At 39.1% G+C, this 23,567-nt stretch overlaps 1 protein-coding gene across 2 annotated transcripts; it reads left to right on the forward strand.

The window, feature by feature from the left end:
* The first annotated feature begins 2,342 nt into the window (after positions 1-2,342).
* On the forward strand, positions 2,343-22,473 carry LOC145436921 (carbohydrate sulfotransferase 10-like). Of its 2 annotated transcripts, XM_080314115.1 has the most exons (6): positions 2,373-2,806; positions 4,524-4,748; positions 7,007-7,134; positions 17,164-17,357; positions 21,403-21,624; positions 22,006-22,473. In XM_080314115.1, the coding sequence occupies exons 1-6, from the start codon at positions 2,717-2,719 to the stop codon at positions 22,179-22,181; spliced, it is 1,035 nt and encodes a 344-aa protein (XP_080170241.1). In that variant the 5' UTR covers positions 2,373-2,716; the 3' UTR covers positions 22,182-22,473. The 2 variants fall into 2 exon arrangements, with proteins under 2 accessions (XP_080170242.1, XP_080170241.1); XM_080314116.1 differs by lacking the exon at positions 22,006-22,473 and having other exon boundaries at positions 2,343-2,806; positions 17,164-17,353; positions 21,403-21,602.
* The last annotated feature ends 1,094 nt before the right edge of the window (positions 22,474-23,567 follow it).

Consider the following 23,567-nt stretch of genomic DNA (forward strand, 5'->3'; position numbering starts at 1 on the left):
ACATGATATGTCAACATGGTTCACCACCACCGAGTTGATCATAGACTATAGACGGCTAGAAATCGTTAGGGGATACCGTTCCTAAAGTGATATTCGAAAAGTATTATTGAGGTGGTGTGTCATTTGAAACAACTGAACTGAGTCAATTCAGTAAACAGGGGCAAACGAGAGAGAGATATGGTAAAGGGTTACAGCTGGATTACAATAATCGCTACAGATGATTTTGAGAGCTGGATGTTGGCCACCATTAAATGCTGTTGGACCGTATATATAGCAGTTGTTGGCACCATATAGGGCAGTCGGACAACGCAGATTAGTTGCAACGATTAGGAAACATAGCACATTTACACGATATTCAAAGACATAGTGAAATTTGCCTCCGATATTTCAATGTATAGTTATATATGTGCAATCCTGGAAGAGAAAGTTCATGATATTATAAAAATCTTGCACATGGGAACGATGCACCATTTTTATTTTTATTCAATACGGTAATGGCAGCCTATTTGACAAGTTTGCGCAGGGTCATGTAAATATTCAACCAACCCGCATCACTTCATTGTATTAGGGAAGTCCGCTAAAACTCATATTAGACATGCAGAACCAGAAAAAAAATAGGTTTTTTTTAAATCAAAATAGAATTAGAATTGGAGCTATACAGTATATTTCCGAAATTAAAGTTGAATTTGAATTTATTGCATTACAGCTTTTTAAAATTATATCAAAATTAGAATTAGAATTGGTAGTGTTACGTAAAACGAAGGCGTTAGGCGAAAATGCGATTTTCGATATACAAATTGGCTATAATATAGTCATACATGCATATTGCATATTTATTTTACACCGTTCTTACGTCACACTACCTATTTCGTCTTCCATTGAGAATTAGAATTATAGATACATAGTATTTCCGAATTAGATTGGCATTGGAATTCTTGAATTCGCGAAGACTTGTAAATTGAATCACGTTCAGCTCGTATCAAAATCAGCGTTTATTATCATAAGCATGAGAATGACAAATGTATGTACAGGAAGCTTGGTTCTTTTCACACTATGCAGTTTAGGACAATTGGAGCATAGAAACATTACATGAATTAGATTGTAATTAGAATTAGAGCAAACAAACATTTAAAAAATTGCATTAGAAATAGATTACAGCAGGGGCGGGCAACTTATTCAGTCGGGGGGCCGGATGTAGGAAAATTGAGTACTTGGCGGGCCAGATTGCTCAATCGATACGTTAGTCGCCAATTTATCCACATATACAAGGAATAAATCGTATTTAATGAATGTATTTTACGGACAGCAATGTCACTTCACAGCCATTTCTCGTCGATAATGACGAAGACAATGTGGATTTGAAAATAGCGTAGTCATACAGGCGCCGGCATGTCTCCTTCTCTCAATCAACACACGGTGCAATCCTTAATTAAGATTTCAAGGCGTTCGATAAGTCCAGTATGCCTACCCCAAATATACAAAGATATCTATTCGTTAGGGTTGAGTAGGTGACGAGATAGCATCGTTGTTCGACTGTGTGGCTAAATTAATCTCAATATTGAATTCATGCGGCCTCTACGAAATTTGAATATTGGCCGCGACCCGTTTTGAGTTGGCAGCACTGGCATAAGCGGTGTCTTACAAAAGGCTAGAAGCGTGCCGTGCTACATGTCGGCAGCTACGGAATCAAAAATAAGAAATACCAGCCTGGTTTAAATGACCATTGTAGTCGACAAACACCATGATTACTACAAACGACATTAGGGTTGAGTACATCGTAAATGCCTATATTGCAAGTCTTCTCGCTTCGACGAACTTACGCGTAAGCTCCACTCTCGCACGCTGCGCACACTCGTATATAAAACATACAGTCACTAAAATTGGACCTAGTAAGCAAGTAGTGGGGAATCTCGGTAGACTGGGTCCGCGGGCCACATTATCATCTAAGACGGAAAACAGTCCGCGGGCCGTATGTTGCCCGCCTCTTGATTACAGGCATTACGCTAGAATTGCCAGAATACTAGAATTGCTAGAGTACAATTAGAATTATCTAGATGTCCTGGTGCGATTCAAATATTAGGAATCGTCAAGTCCAATCCATCTAGCATGAAATCGTATTTAGTGAACGTAGCTCGATCCGCAATATAACAGCAAAAGTACCCGGGATAGAAAACGATGTTGAATTTATGTTATATGCGAATTCCTTACAAAACACATGTATCGACCAATGAAAAATTAAATGTCAAAAGTGAACAATTTCAGTTCAGCAATCATTGATGTATCCATCCTAGTGTGCGCGACTCAAATAAAGCGTTAGCTCATATACGAATTCAATGTTTATCGTAATGAAAAGCAGAATAATATCCGTTTTCTTTAGGAATACACCATGAATGTCGCATAGGGTTTCGATCTGTGAAATCCTGATACTGATTCCGTAAATCCCGTGTACTCAATTTTGATAAGCCGGATATAGATCAACGATAATGCATTTCAAGATGGAGCGGATCATTCCGTATGGTCATTTCACAATCCTAATTTCTTTTAGTGATGCTGTAGATTTAAACTTATAGATATCCTCAGAGTTGATTATTGTCGTGGTGGTAGCAATGTAGGGTTATTTATCGCGATGCAACTATTTCGAATATTATTCTGTTTACAGGGTCATTATATACTTATTGCAGTCGACTGTATTCAATAGAACGCAAATTTATAAAATATGTTTAAGAAAAAGTGTATCGCGATTGCAATTGGGTACATGGCTCTCTTCGGTATATTTGTTCTGATGAAGCTAAACCTGGACATAAAGGTAAATACTCTAATATCCATCACCGTTGGGGTATGTGTTGCGAGTTACAACTAAGCAAAACGCCGTATCTTGGGGCATTCGAAATTGGCGTGCTATTGTATCCATCATAGCCATATCATCCGCAATGCTTTGCAGCAATATTGATACGTTTGTCGATATTACTGATCCCTACTTCATTATATGTTCATCCCATTTAGTTGAATTGCAGTCAAAAAATACACCGCATCGGATATTTCTAGGGTTTAGTACTATAATGTAGAATCGAAATGTCAACCTGAGTCATGCTTTATTGCTAGGGCGATTTTTTAACTAAAAACGGGCGATTTTAACCTAAAAAAAACTAACTTTGACCAAATTCTGACTTCACGTATGTAAATTAGGTGTTATCCAATATAATGTTAAAATTGAACTACTTATCTTCATTTCTGGTTGGAACTGTTTGTCCTTACGAAGCAGTTTGACATTAAAAAAATGTTTTTGACTGAAAAACTGACAAATTTTTAAATGAAAAAAAAAACACTCTATTTTAACGAAATCTGGCCGTATGAAGAATTCCAGTAGGTAAATCACACATTATGGTACAGATATTTAAAATTTGCTGTAGTACAACGAAAGATACTTTCTTATATTATCGGTTATAAAGTGTCTGTCCTTACTAAATAGCTTGTCAAGAATGGGCAAAGAACGTTCAACAGCTGATAACATCGAAGTTGTGCGTACACTGCTACTGACACACTGTGTTTCTTCATCCCGACTCTGTTCTCTACATCACAATTTTTATCATGCGCTTCGTGATATATGAACCATGCGATGCCAAAGCAGTCTTGCTTCAGATAGGATATTACGGTATGTTGACCTTAACACCATGTCACCGTTTTTGTTTCATGTGACCATTTATGATTCGCAATAAGCTGACAATTGGCCATCTACATCGGTAGACCTATAAAGTAGGCTTCAAGCTGTAAAATATCAAAATCACTGACAGTGCAAAATCCACGATTCAAATGAAATGCAGGAGTCAAAGAAACTTGACTTTGTAAAAAACTTGACAAATTTTTTCGCCTCACGCTTCAAGTTTGACAAAATTTCGACATATTTTGACATGTTAAAAATAATCGTCCTATTTATCACCGATCCGATACAAACTGATTTAGAGCCATATGGATAATGTAGCAACAGATTCACGAGCAAATAATGCAATTGAAAGCAATAAAATGACTGACCAACCAAGGTTTGCTCATAAAATATTGTTCTTCTGCCAAATCTAAGCAGTGATAATTATTAGGGGAATATTTCCGTATTACTGACTCAAGATGGTAAATTTGCATTCTGCACATTCTATGGACGAAGGTCGACATTAATTTATACCGTCCATCATACTCGGTGGAAGGTCATGACGAGACAACGTTACGAAATCGCAGTATAAGGTAAATGTTCAACAGATTGAAAATTCATTCGACTCACAAATAAAAATGGAGTTCATTAGAGTGACAAATAATATAAGTTCAGCTAAGCAATCCGAAAGGACAAAGGGTAAAATCTCCTGAAAAAGTAGTATAACTAAGCAAGCATCTAATTCAGCAGTCCGAAAAGGTACTACGATCCGTACAACCTCTGCTATTATGGGCCGACATTCGAATAATAGCTTCATCTTTGACACAGCCATCTATGTGCTACTATTCAGGCAATTTCATTGCATAAATGTATACATTCACAGGCAATCTTCGTGTCATATACAACACGTATTGTACCGAAAGATTTGATGCCACAGATGCCTGGCACGACAATTGGATTCGTTCAGGAATTGAATAACAGGCGAAGGAAAACCATTAAGGAATTTTGCGCTGGGTCGGAGGTCCCTGCTCTGAACGAAACCATAACCAGATGGTCCAACATGGAAGTAAATTCTCGTCCCAGAATCTTTTACTCGGATTCTATGAAGGTTCGTGACTTGAAGTATTTCCTTACGTTCTATGTTGTTTAGGGTGTTCATTGCGCGCGTTTATCTACTGCAATGGTCATTTACACCAGACCGGTATTATTCATTGCATTCAGTATATGCCGACATGCAGCACGGTCCACCTCTAGACTTTTTTCAGGCACTGCTAACGCGGATATTAAAATATAATAACACGTAGTGATGCAATCGTCAAACTTTTTCTATATATTCTACAAGTGTTTTGCACAATCTCGTCAGTCATATTATGATATAATGTTAATTTACACCTGGATTTAGATCACATTTTTTTGTTATGATACCATCATATCTGTGTGATTCAGGTCACATATAGGCTACTGTCATGATGGCTTCAACGTCCACGAGGTTTTAGTTTTTTTTTATGATTCTAAGCGCCACCATTTATACATACGCTATCAGTCACATACATTTCCAATGCCCATGGGCCCTACGCGCTAAAAGTTGTAGATAATATTTGATATTGGGAAGGTTCTTAATTCGTAGGTATCAGACGAGAAGAGTCACTGGTTCATAAAAGCTCTTATCTTAGAAAAGGGGTTCTTAAAGAATAGGTCGCGAACCAAACATGGGCCGCGAAGGGTATAAATGTGGGTCGCGAGCGCCCAAAGCGATTGATTAATTTCTTGCAACAACAAAATTTCTTCGCGATTCGCGCGATATCATGTGCTTTGCTTAAAGCAGGGGCGGGCAATATATTGCCCGCGGCGGGATTTTGAGCGGCCAACAGAGAGTTTCTACCCTGAAAGTGAAGTTATAATCTGAAAGTATTGACAAATTTTATGCGTCACATCATCAATACAAGTTTGCCAACCTGAGAAAGATATGGCCATGAAACTACTTGTTCTGTTCGGGTCTACTACTCTACATACATTTGCGAGCAAACATATTTGACCATGAACATTTACTATGGGTTTATACATCCGACATGTAGCCAGACTTCAATGAACTTGTTGACAACTTTGACGGATCACAGATGTCTGATTGACTTCAACAGCAACTCAAGTAGCCTATACATTAGGTTAATAAGTTAAAGAAATTCTCTTATCTATCGTAGGCCCCAATTATAGGTTGATAAATACGAGAATAATGTATCGATTATGTAATCCGTCCCGTCAAGTAGGCCTACTTCGTTTTCCCATGTCAAGCCCATGCACTGAATGAAGAACATGCCCGCCTTTATATAAAGTTACTGCATTGAGTAGGCTATGCCGATAAGTGATACACGTAGAAAAGTCATTACTACAATGTCGTGATCATGAAAATGTGCTGATCCTTGCTTCTTGCTTGTATTACACAAATTGGTTTGCTATCACGATAAGAATTGTTTGACATTGGTTTCTCAAGAAGGTCCAACTTATGGTTGGCTGCCGTAATTGGCGTACCTGATATTTTTTCGTACGAATAATTTTCAGAAACGAATCGACCTTATTCGCAATTGTAAAATAGCATAATGTTCCTTGCAGCTCTGACCTAGTAGACCGTTCGGCTGCTTAAATTCACGGGTGTGCAAATGTATTTCGAGGCAACCCTTTCCGCACGCGGCGGGACACATGATGCATAAAGTTTAGGTATACATGCGGCTTTACCAAAATGCGGTGGTAAAAATTCAGGATAAATGCGATATAAGCTTGGCCTGACATGACCGTTGCTGCCTGGTCAAAACCTTCAATACTGATATGTCCAGTCTTCGACATGGTCGGCACCGAATAGACTCGCCCTTGCAATCTGAGCCCCGCAGTGCAAATGTTACCGGCAGAGGAAAATGATGCACCCCAATTTGACATCGTGCGTCGCACGTGTTTCGTGGACCTGCATTGCGTAAAACAGGTTGTATGCCATGCGCCTTTTCTACTTCATACATGCCCGTAAATGCGTAGCATGCTGACATTAAAAATGCATTTATCTTGATACGTGAGTCTTGAGTCGCGAGTTGAAAAAACTCAGATTTGGGTCGCGGTCTAAAACATTTAAGAGCCCCTGTTTTAGAATGTATAGAAACGTTTTCTACGCCGGTATAACTGACGTGGTTCCCGACAAGTATACGGAAGAACGTCCATGTGCATAAAGTCATCTACAGGCCCTAAGTCAGCGTTTCGGGAATAATAAAAAAATACAATATCAGCATGGTGTAAAATTACCATTGATGTTGAAACTGCACGATTACCAAAACAACAACCGCCGTGCATATGTATATGATCATGATCATACATTCCAATTGACAGTTAATAGTCTGCGATACGCCACGGTGCGGGACGAATCGATGGAGAAACTTGATGTTGATTATGGACGGGCACTTACCGGGTTATGAAGCAGGGCCCGATGATAACTTTGGGATGTCCAAGAAAAACAAGTATGTCTTTAGAATATTATGATATAGCAATTCTGTTCAGTCGATAGTGATTCCAGATAACTCGCGTTGGATTGCGACCGTTCGAGAATGATTCAGATCAGATAATCTATACCTCGACTTCATTAATGTTAGCACACTTAGCTCAAACATATGAAAATTTTAGATCAAGGCCGGCCAACCTTTTCCGCAAAAGCGCCACATGAGATTTACGTACCGTTGGGCGGGCCACTTGATGTTTATCACCATTTTTTTTAGTCGGCCGACAAGAGCGAACCGTATTAGGTAAACAGTGAAAACAATACTTATATTACCTGAATCAATAGCAATTGTGTCATGAAAAGTCAGTGTGTACAGCCCTCGCCAAGCGCGAAAATTTTCAAGAGGAAACTTGTATTCGGTCAATAATTGGGGGTCGACTCTGTGTACCGCAGGGCACATTTGGCAAGGACTGGATTACTCGGTGGTTCGGGCATAAATTATATTTTGGAGAATATGCGTCTTACATTTTGAGTAAAGGTTTTATCGCCGATGATCTTTTCGTCATTACAGCCTGCAGTATGTTGGACGACACGTTCTGTCATAATTGCGAATGTTGTCAGGCTCATTTCTGTAACTTGGGCGTATTTTTAGCAAGAAATCAGGTGATAATAAATCACGTTCAGGGCTAAGAAATACATCAAATCAAATTAATCGGCCACGGAATATTCTACTTTTTGGTCATGAACAAAGATATACGAAAATATGAAAGGCCATTGGTTACGTCAATGCGTCGGAACGTATATTTTAGTCATCAACATCCAACATTCTGCGGTCAGGCTAATCAAATTTTTGGTTGGCCTTGCCAGTTCACAGTAAATTACCTGGCCAATTTCTTGCTTTGTTTTATAACTAATTTCGAGAATTACGCTGCGGGTCACTAAAAATGTTCTCGTGGGCCACGGGTTGGCCGCCCCTGTCTAGATGATTTTGCTATTTATTATCTACTGCGGAATAGCAAACGATCAAAATGAGCAATTGAGCAAAATATTTCACCACTTACTAAGTCAATCAAAGCCACATGCATGCCGCGCCTCTTGTTTCGAAAGTTGACTCAACCCCCGATTTGATTTTATTAAAATTAATTCATCTTTGTAATTACAGAGAGCAATGATAAAGAATGGTCAATATAGAATTGAATTTAAAACTTATTGATCGTCAAATATTGCGATACAATGGGGGGAGGCCTAGTTTGGAGACCGCGACTGACAACTTAATAAGCCTATGCATGTATCGCAATTATATGGTTGTCTCTTGACAATGGGTCACCAAGCCTTTGGCTCGCTGGCAAATTTTCAAATTTCGTATAGCTCTCAGGCCGCAAAAATCATATCGTGACAAAATATGCCAAACATTTAGCAACCGCGTTTTTAAATCTTTACGTCAGTACAACGATGTGTTGTCTAAAATGGGCAACGGGAATTGTTCCAACAAAAAAGTATTGTTTTATTAATGATTTAAAAAATTCAACAAAAATATCATGATAATCAATTACATTTATTTTGAACTATGAGTTACGCACGATACGTGACAACACTTTTCAACAACTTATGCATATTTATATATGGACTAGCGATACACGGTACTTAGGATACTAGCTGGCACACTATCTCCTGGTAAAGCCTGATCTTGTGATGAAGCCATCCAAGCCGTTTCGGTCTTGGCAGTGTCTGGGCCATTGTCTGGGCTATATGCCCATTTATATCAGCTGATTCTCCCTCGATGGAGTGTTGCCATCATCGAACTCGTTTCAGCAAGTGAGAAATAGTGACGTTGAAAACAGAAAAATAGCTTATTTTGAAACGATAACAACAATTATTTCAAGCTGAAATACCTAAATTAGTACCAAAATTTGCGTTTTTCCGAAATCTGATCGCGGGTCGCGTGTTGGTGACCCCTCTAGACCGATACGAAATAATCGCATCGTTGAGAGGCGTAGAAAATGCATTGTTGCACAATAATATAGGCCAGTGCTTTTCAACCTGTGTGACGGTTCGCACTTGTGCGAATGAAAAAAATTACAGTGCGAATGACGAACATGGTGCGAACGGTGCGAATGAAAATCCCGGATGAGTGCGAATGACGAAGGTGGTGCGAATGGTGCGAATGAAAATCCCGGATGAGTGCGAATGAAAATTGTGAATAACAATTGTTAATTCTACTGACCTGGAATAATTCAAATAAACCTAATAGGAAATTCAAACGCAGTGTAACTTTTGTTGCTGCGACGCAATAGTAAAAACTTGTTTAACTTACGACCCACCACTAATCGTAGCTCTCACAGGCCATAGTGAATTATTATTTTCGCACTATAATTATTACGTAACCAAAACCCTGTTCGAAAGCTGGTGTAGTGGCAGACATACAGTATAGGGATGGTGTGAACGCGAGGTTCACGTTCGCGTTCTGTGTGCGAACCTCGGGAATTTAGAGGTTCGCGTTCACAACAGAACCTTGGTAGGTTCTACACTGTGAACCTTTTTCATGTATTACAATTTTCACTTCAGAACGAAATTGGTTCCAATTTATTGCATTTCAACTGCGGGCCACTCTATGAATGACACCGGCAGCATAAAAAACCAACTCAAAACGAGCATGCACCTTCACAATCTCTAAGATTTTACTTGCTTTGTTACAAAAATTTGCTCGAAATATCCAACTTTCCGTTTGTGAATATTTAGTGACTCTCTGCTGTGAGCTTGACCCGCAATCACACAACATCTCGAGCGACTTACATAACATGTAGAGAGCGAATGATGCTTATTCAACCAATCAATGAGATTGATATCGTTTTTTTGATGTATCAAATCTAGCTAGCGTACGGGGTCAATCTTCACTTCATATGTTTGCTGTATCATTAAAACCAAATCCGTGCGATTAAGGTGCTGGCTACAGCTGTATAACTTTTGGGGTAGCCTAATATCGGTAGCAAGTATAGAAACCTGTTTTACACTCTGCCCAATATCCATGTAGCAATACTCATACACCGAATACATTGCCTGGTCTGGTCAAGACCGTTAAGGCGTAAGCTTATATTCCCTCGCAACTCCTCGTCGAATTGATCGTCAAAGCGAGAGATGATATTGATTTTATGGGAGTATTATATCATTTGATTGCCTCAGTTGATACATTTAGCGACGTTTCAAACACCAAAATGTACTTCAGCATTGTGGCATTATGTGGCCCGAGTCGTCGCTAGGTATCGTGTACATTAATATAGGCTATCACTTCATAGAAAAATAGGGTTCGAATTAGCAATATGACGTCACGTGACGTCATGAGGTTCACGTTCGCGTTCACACAGAACCTCTCAAAAAGGTTCGCGTTCACACGAACCTGAACCTTTCAGAGGTTCACACCATCCCTAAACAGTATATCAGCCCTTCTGAGCCTGCGACAGACTGAAAAATGACGTTAAATTGATTTTCTGCTTAGTTTCGCTAAACAAGCATCATACTCTCGTAATACCTGCTCGATTAGTGCGAGGCACGAGGATAGTAGTAAATACCATCATTACAGACTCCCATTTGCAAGTTACTGTACCGCAAATTTCACCCCTTTAAGGATTATTAAAGTATGGACCGGTGTTCGACACGGTGCCATAGCTATCTGTTAATATGATGTAATATTTGTTGAATTTATTGAAAAATTCCTGCGATAGTTTTTAGAAATCTAAGATTAAGGTGTTGGGTAAGCGAGACACGCAGAAAATATGACTTTATCATAAGCATTCATGATGAGATTTGTCCGACTGTTTTTTCTTCTTCTGGAAAACATGGTCGAAGACCGTTGGGATGGACTACTGTAGGGACTAGGGATGTGCATCTAGCGAGTTCAGGTCTATGAGACTCATTCAGTTCGAGGCCAACCCCTTCTGCGTCGGGTCACATGAAGACGTAAAGTTTTGGCCAACAAAAGGCTGATAAAATGCGGTGTCAAAACATAAGCGTCGACAAAACCTTAGCCAAAAAATGACTGATGCTGGATGGCCAAACCATTCGATGTGGATATGCTCCGTTGTCGCCACGGAATAGTCCCGACTTTTTCCGGCCCGCGAAGCCATTCCAAGTAGATTGAAAAATGCTGGTATTATCCAGCACATTTGTCACAAATGTTGATTTTTTTAAAGAAAATACTTCCGTTAAATATTACCTAAAGACAGCAAATGTCGAGTTTTTTCGCAGGCCACATTACAATTACCCCACTATGGTGTTTTGGTTTCACACTTGTTACCACGATAGGACCAAATCGGTGAAATTGACACCCAATTTCGAAAAGGAGAAAAAATTGCGCATTGAGTTGAGTTTTATGGAATAATATGCCAAAAAGTAGTTATTCACAGAAGCGAAAACGACAATGCTTGACCGTTATATGAAGTTTACAAGGAAAATATATTATTTACACAAAGGTATTGTTCAAATATCAGTGCATGATCCCGCTGCTGTATCATTTCTGACTCAAAAGGTCCCCGAAATCTAGAAAAAAACTGAATCGTTATTTAATAAGAATACAACAAATTCCAAATTCCGCGTTCACAAGTTTACAGATTATAACTGAAGCAACGGGAACATAATAATAAGTGGACTTGTATCGTCGTTACCGCCACTGTTTTAGCCGTGGTTCAGTGTCCATACTTGTAATCCACCAGCTAATAATCATCGTCAATTATATTGTTCGCGAATAAAGGTGTTGATACGTGCTAGAATAAAACCACTATGATCCGTCATACAGTTGTACTATACTATATATGCTTGATAATATAGTATTCACGTGAAAAGCAAAGCTTGAGGCTCGCGAGCATTCGGAAGGTTTGGATCCGGCCCGCGACGTAATTTGAGTTTGACACCCTGTTGTAAACTGAGTAGACAGTATAGCACAACTGCGACACGCAAATGAATTTAATTCACCCTAATTTGAGATCGGGTGCGTAAGATATATTTTGTCGAGTTGTGTTGGATAGAATTGTGGTATTTTAAAAATGAATTCATTTTCATGGGTGAGGATCAGGTCGTGACTCGTGAGATGCCACAAAAACTCAGAATTTAGTGGTAGATTGAGCTAAAGAGCAGAACACACAGTATCGTGAATTTATTTGCTCTTCCAACATATTCGGGAGACAGAAAGTTGGAGCAACGTATCATAAGATAGCGAGCTCTAATGTGCCTACTCTCCTTGATCGTTTGAACCTTATTTTCAAAGACATAAGGAAAAAGCCAACACAAACAAGTGGGTTTTTCACCCTTTCGACATACAGGAGCCTTCCAGACCCTTTCGTCAGCTACCAAAATCGATTTCTTCCAGTAAGCATTTTTCAGAAGTGAAAAATCCGGGTTGTAATGACTCGAGTCATGACTCGACTTGACTCGAGTCATTTTCTCAAAATATGAAATGACTCAACTCGACTCGAGTCAATCTGTGTATTGACTCGACTTGGACTCGAGTCATTGCGCATGACTCGAACCAAGTCATATGACTCGAGACTAGGGCTGGGCAAAATCGAGTACCTGTGTGATTCGATTCTGAATCACGAAATATACTTCGAGTCGAGTCGAGTAATCGAGTATCACTCATTATGACGCCATAACATAATGTAGTACGTCAAAGATCAAAACTGTACGGTTTATATGCCACTACAAAGAATATAATGCCTGTTATCCACCTCTTAAAAGATACTTGGGTAGTTTTTTCGACCATACAGATTTCATTTCATTGGTGATAATGTTGTGGGATAATCATGATTTCGGAAATATGTTACGTCCAGTAACCTGCGTATATAGCTTTGTAACATATATGTTTCGTATGGTACGTTACCGCCAATCGAGGTTTCGAGGCTTAACAGTGAAAGTGAGTATTTAAACTATGACTCTCGTTGATAAATTATCTTTCAGTGGTGGGAAACCTATAATTTCAGTACTCGAAAAAATCGTATTTTACTACTCGACTCGAATCATTAAAATTGATACTCAATTCAGATTCGAGTCCTCAAATCATTGTGCCCTGCCCTACTCGAGACTTAACTCGAGACCAAGATCGACATTTCATTGTAACTTCGAAGAATTGTAAAGTAACTACCCTATTGGGATTTCGTCTATTGGTACTGGTGCTTGAAAATGAGACCAGAAACTATCAAAAACGATGAAATTATAATATTTTAAATTCCAGACATTCGATATCACCAAACAGAGTTATAAATAGTAGGGCTTAACAAGACTTTGAATGGAAACTGAGCAGTCAACAGGATGACTTGGACTCGGACTCGAGTCATAATACCATGACTCAGACTCGCCCCTCTGCTCGATGACTTGGACTCGAAGACTTGACTCGGTGGTGAATTGAAAATGACTCGACTTGACTTGAGTCAAACTATAAAAGTGGGATTGCTTTGTGACTAGTAGCCTTGTGACTTGGTTACAACCCTGTGAAAAATACGTTGTATTTTGGATAGGAGTGCAGAACAGATTTTCAGACATGGCCGTCCAAGCATTAATAGACGTTCTTGTACAAAACGCAACAACTTGCTTGGCCGAGAAGGGTTTTAGTGAAATAGTTGAAATCAAAACGAGCGAAAATATAGTAGCCTTTTCAATGAGACACTTTACAGCTTAAGACAGATAGTAGCCAATTTGTTGCACATCTGAGCAAATGAATGTTGTATTTACATCTTCTTTTTGTACAACAATTTTCGGTTAGCTTATGCGAATGAAATTTATTTTACAAAAAATGTGCGAATGAAGCACAAAAAGGTTGAAAAGCACTGATATAGGCTATTAAAACCAAGTCAGACACAAGATATCTCCCTTGAAAACGGGCATCGCAGGACAGGCGATGTCCGGCAATGAACCTAAATCTGATATGATAGATTCATATCAATTCATCTGACATATGCGACTGGGGTTGGTGCAGAATGATTGTCGTCGGTACAACCGAAGCTACTGAGTAAGGTATAAAAGGGAAAGAAACTAGTAGTGTAAATCACAAGTGGAAGAATTAAACTGGTAGCCGGTAATTAGGTTTTTATCTAGTTAAAATATCAAATAAAGAAAAATCGCTGATATTGATCGAAATGGAAAAAAACGGTTTGACTCTATGGACTACTACAATGCTTTTTAAATATTATAAAAGCGGATACGAATGTTACATTCGAATAATAATTATCCGAAAATGATAATGTCCACCGAGTAACAACCGTAACATTTCATTCAAACTTATGAGTGGTTCTTATTCGGTCTTCCTCACACTGTGGGCTCCACGAGTCAGCCTCAGGGGTTAAACAGGAGGCTTAGACACACAAAACTCATACGCAATTAATTGTTGGTGCAGACAATTTGGCGGGATTAGTAGCCGAATTGTGATTGCCGTTTTGTCTTGTGGGGCTCGGATTGTCAGGACAGGAACGTTCGGTGCCAGCCATTTAGGCGCCTATGGAAAATTATTCATATTGGCCTATCTATATATATCGAAGTTTTCGGTCACCATATGGGCCGTCCTTTTCTGGCCTGGTTTTCTCTCCTCTAATCGTTCTGGTAGACTTCTTGAAGTCGCATGTTACACGGCCTAAAACCGTACATGTCTTGATGTGCCATGGCGTGGTAATGGCCGACGCCGAAATGCCCATTTGTATAACCATGTGTATTGTTACATTTTTAGGGGGTGGGTGAGTACCCAATAACCCGGATATCTGGTAACATGGAATCGCATGTGGCGCGAATTTTTTTTCTTCAAGTTGCATAGTTTTCCAAAAAAAAAAATACAATTTATGCTAGTTTAGGAAAAAGCTTTGGGCCCCCTTCGAGCTCGGGCCCCCCAAGTGTGGGGTTTAAGGTTACAACAGTTACGTTTCTGGGTGTTAGCCATCATTAGCTACAGACAATTAGGCCGAATAGTAGTAGAATTGTGGCTATGTTGTGATGGGTAATGGCACGTCTTGTACAATGGTGTAAGCGGGGACGTTTGGATTTGAAATTGAAACCTAGTCTTTCTGAAATGTGATTCCTAAGTGCAATATACATTGGGTAATTTGTAATCAAGCAATTGGTATCGCTATTGTGTTTCAACCGAACAATACGATGACACTTAAAAAAAGGGTCACCAACACGCGGTTGGCGAGACCATATTTGCGGCCCGCAAGCTGATTTGAAATTTCGTAAGAGCTCTTAGTAAAGCATTTTGAAGTACTGATATTGATTTCCGTTCAAACATATTGTCGTTGTTGCTTGAAGCAATCTATTTTCCTGTGCCCAATATCACCATTCCTCACTAGCTGATACGGCTTCGTTGGTGTTAATATCATTCCATGATGGACGAATATGCTGATGTGAATGGACGTATTGCGTTGACGGACAATGGCCTACCACTGTCAAGACCGAGACGTTCAGAAAACAACTTCGGACTCCCCAAGAGATCAAGCTTTATGGGGAGATAGTTTTCCAGCAATTACCCTGTCAAGCAAACCCCGATATCGAATCTTTAGTCCAGGGGCAACCAATCTGCGCCAGTAACAGGAAAAATTATGCGGCCTTCAACTCATATTTCGATTAGGATGTAATAGCGGCCGTCAATATCCTCATTGAATTACGAGTTGCTTCCCCGATTAATGAGAGGTTCAATGAAAGTTGATCTTTGATTTTAGTATAGTAGTGTTCTTTGTAATCTGAGCCCCACAGTAAAGATGCAAACAGCAGAAGAAAATGATGCCCCCCATAACGAAATACCAACATGTAGTTGTGTTCTCCTCCCACGAAGGTAATCTGTTTCTTGTAGGCCTGCGTTTTTGCGAAAGTTGGCAACCCCTACTTTAGCTGCTGAAGATGGTTTGCGGGCATCTTACGCAGCCCGTGGTTCAAAATGGAATGATAGTGATGATCACGATTTTGTTGTCGCATTTGTATTTCTTCAATTATGCCCGTCTCATATGTTAGACATCACAGCGTTGTACTGACGTATGGTTACCAAAACGTGTTTGTGAAACCACGGTGCCTGTTTTTTTCTCCATATTGAAGTCGTGCGGCCAGCAGCCTGAACGAATTTTACAAAGTACCCAGCGACCCGTTTCGAGTTGGCGACCCCTGCTTTAAAAGTTGAAGCCTTGCATTTCTGAACTAAACTAAAAGAAAAGATTTGCAATGGATATTCATTATATCGTTTTCCTTTTGTGTGGAAATCATATTTCAATGGTTTTGTTCTGATAACACTCTGTTGGTGCACAGTTACTTTTGCTCACCAGCAATCTATGGTAGTGAATCAGATATTTAGTTATATGTGTATCGTGGTACATGTTTGTTTTGTATCTATATCTCACAGAAAATTTGTGTTTACGCGGCTTAGTGACCGTCAAGAAACACCGTTGTAATTATTAAAGATAATTTTTTGCAAAATAACAGCAGTAGCATGCCAATTTTTGGGTATTCAATTATAATTCTAAAAGTCCTTGAATCGATTATCTGTTGTCGTATCAGGGATTATAAGTAACGTCTACATCAGTGGTTCCCAACGTGGGCGATATCGCCCCCCAGGGAGCGATTTGGCGGTCTAGGGGGGCGAAAATGACGAAGGGGGCGATAGGGGGGCGCAAATGGACAAAGGGAGCGACAGGAGGCGAAAATAGCGAAGGGGGTGATAGGGGGCGATGACGCGGTAAAACAGCTATATGGGAATCAAATCGGAGAAATGACCTTTTTTTCAGTCAACCAACGAAAATTTAGTTGAAAAAGTGTAAAATTCGACATCGAGCCGGAAAGTTGACCTCTTTTTTTAGTCAACCCACCGGTGATTACAGTTTGTCTGCCCATTTTTCGGTTCACAAAATTAGGGGGGGCGATGATCGGTGTTCAGCTTGAAAAGGGGGCGATGAATCGAAAAAGGTTGGGAACCACTGGTCTACATTCTATGGTGAAAGATACCTATGGAAAACAATTTATAACACAACGTGTATCGGCACTATGCTCCGTCATTTACCATCATACACTGCTGTAAAATGCTAAATCATGTGTTCAGTTTCGTTTGGAGTAAGTTTAATCCAAAAACGGAATCACAAACGAATGACTTCGGAGACAAACTTCACAATTACTACAAGATAATGATAACAAGGGAGCCGTTACAGAGACTGGTTTCGGCGTATCGCGAAAAACTGGAAACGAACGCAAATGGATTTTATTCGGGGATATCGAAGAAGATTCACAGCGCCGTAAGTAAGTGACTATAGCATACCGTAACGTAATATGCCAATCTATATAACATATTACGAATTATATTTACGATACAGGCATAGCCGTATAGCACTATCGTACGATGACCAATGCTCATAATGGCAATATCCCTCTATTTCAATCCAATCTAATATAAACCGACGAGCAGAGAACAGAACTCCATGCCATAGATCGATATAAATACTGAGTGCGACTGGTCCGACTCCGACCCTGTTTTTCAATTCTCTGGCCCAACTCCAATCCGACTACAAAGTCGGATTCTTCAAATAAGCAATATCCGATCTCAGAACTCCGATAATAATCATTTGCAAATACCTATTTCTATTCAACTACATCAGAGGTCTGAAACACGCGGCCCGCCAGGGCATTTTGTGCGACCCGCGACGACATTTTAGATTTTTATTAATTTGACAAGATATAAGTGTCACATATATCTTTTCAGGTTATAAAGTGAAAATTCCCTCTTAAATTGCTCCGAAAGCCAAACTTCACCATCACATTATTTGCAAACGCTACCATGCAGTGGAAGATTCACTATTTCGCCACATTTCCAATTCATGATGACAAAACCTGACACTTAGACGAGTCGTGACTGAAATTTTTGAGTTGGAATTAGACGCGACCTTTCTTAGAATTACTCAGACCGTGCTAACTCGATGGCAAAATGAAAATGACTCGAGTGGACTTGGAGTGACTCTGAATGCCGTAAATTTGTTAGAACCACGGACGCGCGAGGAATAGTAATAGATCAGAAGGTCACAGCTTGGTATTTCGCTAACTAAGCAAGCAGGTATGGCAACCATTGGCAATCTGTTAGTTACATCTTTGGTCGCTAAACCATGTTTTAAGGCCACTTAACGGTACCGAGTACCGTAGTCGTACGCTCCAACGATGTAACAGCATGGGCCGTTCGGCGTTCAGACATTTCAATCACTAGGACACATTTATAAATATATTTATATTATATTTATATTATTTTCTGCTCCTATATTTGAAGACATTTGGCCATGAGATTAATAGCCTACATATCAGACGTATAGGCTACCCGAATCCTGGATTGGAATTACAATGCTCAACTTGAAAAGGTTTTGATATCAGATCAGTCTCTATTATCAATCTGTTGGATTCAAAATATTCACATTAGCTGAAAATTATACCCATATAGCTTTTATGATGGCATCATACATTTGTCCGCCCATATGGTGTCTATATCTTATAGTTAATATATATCAAGTACAACAACAATTCCATTCAAATAGTTATAAATGTGATGATTCTTTTCGTACTAGGCCTAAATTGATACAAGAGGAAATCCCATTTTCATGATGTGTGTTTACTGTCAGTCTGCTGGATCGGCTCACTTTCAATAGAACAATTCATTCCCGCCAATTATGGCCTACTTGGAAAGACAGAATACCCCTATAAATGCTGCGGCCCGCGGCGTCGTCAAAACTGGAAAACTGGCCCGCAAGCACATTTGAGTTTGAGACCTCTAAACTACATAAACAGTTAATTTTGCGATGCGAGTAAAGGTTATCTCGCAAAAAAAAACACGGCATTAAGAACTCATGGGCTGTTATTAAAAATTGAAACAAAACAACGTAACAATAAGTTTCGAGTTCACTGGTTGGTATTGAATATTGATTGAAACAGATCAAACAAGGATTCAAAAACTCAAAGACCAAGCATTACACTGGTCCCCAAAATGAAGAAAAAAAAATTAGGCAGAGCATTTGAGAGCCGTTTCCAGGGTTTTTGAGGTTGCTGATTACGAATATCACATTAGTTTTGTCAGATTGACTCTCTGTCAGAAGATATTTATACCCCTAAAAAAGCCCAAAATTACTTTATTTGCCCTTAAATATTTCACTTGGTAGGAAGAAAATCGTAGTTTTTTCTCATTTTATACTGCGCATAAATGGCCAATTGACTATGAAGAACCCTCATGTCATTCTCAGTCATTCTATCAATATTAACATGGCATGATGCGAAATATTTGTTTGTCAAAAAAGCAATTTGTCAAGCCTAAAAATTGTACTTTCGCACAACGGAAATTCATATTCTCATGTATCAATTGGTCATTCTACCAAGATTAAAGAGGAGTATGAAACTATAAAATTTGTCATTGAAAGGCTTGACTACAATACTCACATGTGTCTCATTTCTTTTGACTGGTAATTGGATAATTTTCCACTGATTTAACAAAGTGGATATACCTAGTAACCCTATCAAACGGGAAGCCTAAATCTGGTATCTGGTATATTCGAATACCGATGAAAGATTCCAATTTCACATTGGGAAGGAGTTCACTGCATGTAATTTCTCCTAAGATGTAGTAAATAAAACTTTTTAGATGATCACAATAAGCACCCAACTACAAACCGTTGTTCCGAAAATTCGAACACTTGAGCACAAACATGAGCATAAAAGCTCACTTCCTATTCAGTCATCTTGTTGATTAGCAAGGGAAGAGGTTCTACCAAGACACCAGAACAACAAACGAAAGATACTAGCGCAGATGAGATGAACCATTGAATATGTTATGTCAGACCATTTCCGGAATCTTTCGAGAAACTGCACTAAATAGCTTACAAGCTAAAATCGTACAAAAACAATTCGGATTTTAAATACATCAGTAATATTGTATTCCAACTGATTATTTCAAATTTATAATAGATGGTTGACGAAAAACCGATGGAATTCATGTCACGTTATTTGAGTATCTAGGTAAATACTTATATACATGACTGGAGTTTATTTATGTACATGATATCCGTGAAAGTCTGTGACTATGATAAATCTATTACCCCTAAATATAGTGCTGTTGCTGTATTTTCATTTAAAATGGTCTTCTGTGTGTAAAAATAACAAGTAGATTGAATTTCTAAACTTTATAGTACGACTAAGCCGATTTTATATCCACTCATTACCGCGAAAATGGGAGATTTTGGTCTAAATAACCCCATGGGTTATCTCCACAACAAGAGCCAATTTGAAAAAACTGAGGTCATATTCGGAATCAGTGCCCTTCAGAACCCCCAAAACCACTCTTACTCTGTCTGCCTAAAAATATGTGTTGACCAGTGTTATCTGAAGTAATTATGCCAACTGGTCCATGAACTGGTCAATACAACTATTGATTCCATTTTTTGTAACGGCATTACCACACGAACTAAAAAGTTACTCACTGTAAGTATTAAATGCGGCTATTGATGGAAAAGTCAATGTCGATTGGTGTAAGAGGCGAAATAATCTTTTGACCGACTGAAATTACCAGATTCTCAGTTCTTCGTTTTCTTTTTTCATTTACAGTCATCTTTACATCTGCAACATTGCCAATTCTTCATTTACAACAATTCTGTAGCCTGACCTCTTCATGTGATGTGCCACTGAGCTTCTCTTGTTTTATTGCGTCAAAACACTGCTGGCACAAAACAAATCCTGATTAGTTACCCTCACAGGTGCAATTGAGAAAGGTTAAATTGTTCCATATTCCACTTTCATTGCCCTTGATATCCTCGACTTTCGGTATCTCTTCTGCATAAAGAGCTTTGAATGCTTTCTGCGATAACACGAGCCATTTCACCGCACAGCGAAACAAGAATATTGGCTGGAAAATGCCTACCCAGAAAATGACAGTTAAGATGACTTTCCATAAATTCGGTACGGTACAGTCGTTATCTATAATGTCTAATCGGTTTTGTCGCTGTATAGCACAAATTGGACGCGACTTTCATTTTACGATGATGAAAATTCTACCTGTTACAATCGCAGTATCGTCCACCAGTAGCCCGCCGTTTCATTCAGCAACCTGGCAACTGATAGCCAAAAACGCGTTTTTGCACTATGATGCATCAGATAACAGCGAGCACACCTTGATTAGCAGCTCGGATCAGATAAATTTACGATCTCCGCCTTTTATAGAGACATATAGAAATAGTCCATGAAACGTATTAAATATTCCCCTGCAATTATCCGACTATTGCTCACGTGTCTATACCGAGATATGCTTTCTCCTTGTGTTTAGACCCAGATTCCCCGTCCGGATTAGCAACATTTGAAGAATTCATCGACTACATACTATCAACGAAACGTCGGATAGAGTTGGATCCGCATTGGAAACCGTTTTCGGAGTTGTGTGATCCCTGCAACATAAATTACGATTATATCGCGAAGACAGAAACCTTGCATGATGACTCACAGGTCATTACTGGAAATATCGGCATCTCAAGAGACAGGATACATAATAGTAAGATGAAATTGCATCATCAACGTTTCGAGTCCACTATCCATGCTAGTCAGATTTCAATCGGCAATTGACTGTGGTATCAAAAAGCAACTGGAGTTATATTTATGTTATTGCAATGGATGCTGTGATGAAATTACGACTAAAACTTATTCTTGCATTACAATTCTTATTGCGTATGCGTATGTGAATTATACAAAATATTACAAAAAACCTACGAATAAAAATAGAATACCTCTGGTCTAAACATGGGGAATACCAAGAACATCCAATAGGCTGTCTTGACGCATGTGTTTATATCATTGAAAGAAAGCTTGCTAAACAACAGCATAACAATATTAAAGCAATATAGCATACCCCCATTCATAAATGTATATCTTACAGGTACTGAATATGGAAGGTTACAGGATGGAAAAAGCGAACTTTATCGGAAGTATTATCTCGTGTTAGACATCAAGAAACGAGATGCTATCTTCAAATATTATAAGGATCAATACGATATGTTCGGCTACGATTATCCAGATTTTATATCCACCGGTGAATTCTCAAAACTAGGATAAGCAATAGGCAATGCGTATTTGTTTACGTTCATGAATTTTCTGCAGTAAAGGCGTTTCTCTGTGTGTGCACGCATGGGACTTTTTCCCAGTTGTACTTAACGAATATTTGGATATATTATCAGTTTCTATACTGTTCTCAGTAAGCCGCCGAATGTATTGCTCTACACTATGTGTAATGATTGAACCGAGATTGAGAATAATGCTGCTCTATGAGAACGTTGCTCAAGCTGTTAAATGAGATTTGAATATAGGAATTGTTAGCTGTGCTTGCAATATATATCTAAGAGACAGATTCCCGAACGTTGATATAGGTATACGAACCGCTGATAATTGCTAGAGCAGTGGTTCTCAACTTTTTTGGCTTCGTGGACCCCTTTTGACCGTCACGGACTCTCGCGGACCCCCTCAAGTTTTAGTTCAATGTTAGCTCTATTATGGTGCAACCTTCATCTGTCTTGTGTAAATATGATCTGTAGGTTTGTGATAAACAGCAAAATATTGATTTTCTTGAAGATAACATCATACTATTTATGTAAAAATTGTTGGACTTTTATTATTTCAAAGCTAATGTTGCTGCTGTATTTCTTGAAGTACGTGGTCGTGTCTTGAAAATCCGCGTCTTCGTTTTAATATGAACGAGGAGTGCCGAAAACCATTTCCGCAAAGATAGATGAAGGCCAATCCAATATTAACGCATAACGCTTCCGACGATACTTTTGATGTGATCGCAACATTTATGGCACCAAAATGAAGAAACACATATTTTATGAACATATCACGCCCAGCATCTAGCGCAGTGACGGGCAACATACGGACCGCGGGCCGGATTCGGCCCGCAGAGAGTTTATACCGTCAAAGTGAACTTCTAATCTAAAGGTATTGACAAATTTTATGCTCCAAAGAATAGATCCACGTTTTCCAACCAGAGAAAGACTGTCATGAAACGACTAGTTCTATTCGAGTTTACATATATATTTACGAGCAAACACTTTCGACCATGAACAATTGAACATTAACAAGACAAGGCTGCATACCAATTGGTGATATGAACTTCAGGGTTCGATCGTAATGCTTTGATAGCAACGAAACACTCCTTGTTCATAAAAAAATCAGCCTTGTCGATAGGGCATCCGCAATAAGAATGCGCTAAATCTGATAGCCGAGCTTTAAGAGCAGGTATATCATTATCCGATTTATGACGAGTGTCAGCCGAAAATATTCGGGCTCATTTCAATATGAATATACTATTCAATTGTATATTAAAGTTCTGTACCTCCAAGAAGCTGTTCCTCGCATTGGGACAAATTACTTCGGAAATTTTTTATTTCAAACGACTGTTCACTAATTTGATGAGACTGACAACTTCAAATCGAAAAGGTTTCGCAG

The sequence above is a fragment of the Botryllus schlosseri genome, chromosome 4 (assembly GCF_051294905.1).
Source record: "Botryllus schlosseri isolate E-star chromosome 4, Bs_hap1, whole genome shotgun sequence".
NCBI classification, from domain to species: domain Eukaryota; kingdom Metazoa; phylum Chordata; class Ascidiacea; order Stolidobranchia; family Styelidae; genus Botryllus; species Botryllus schlosseri.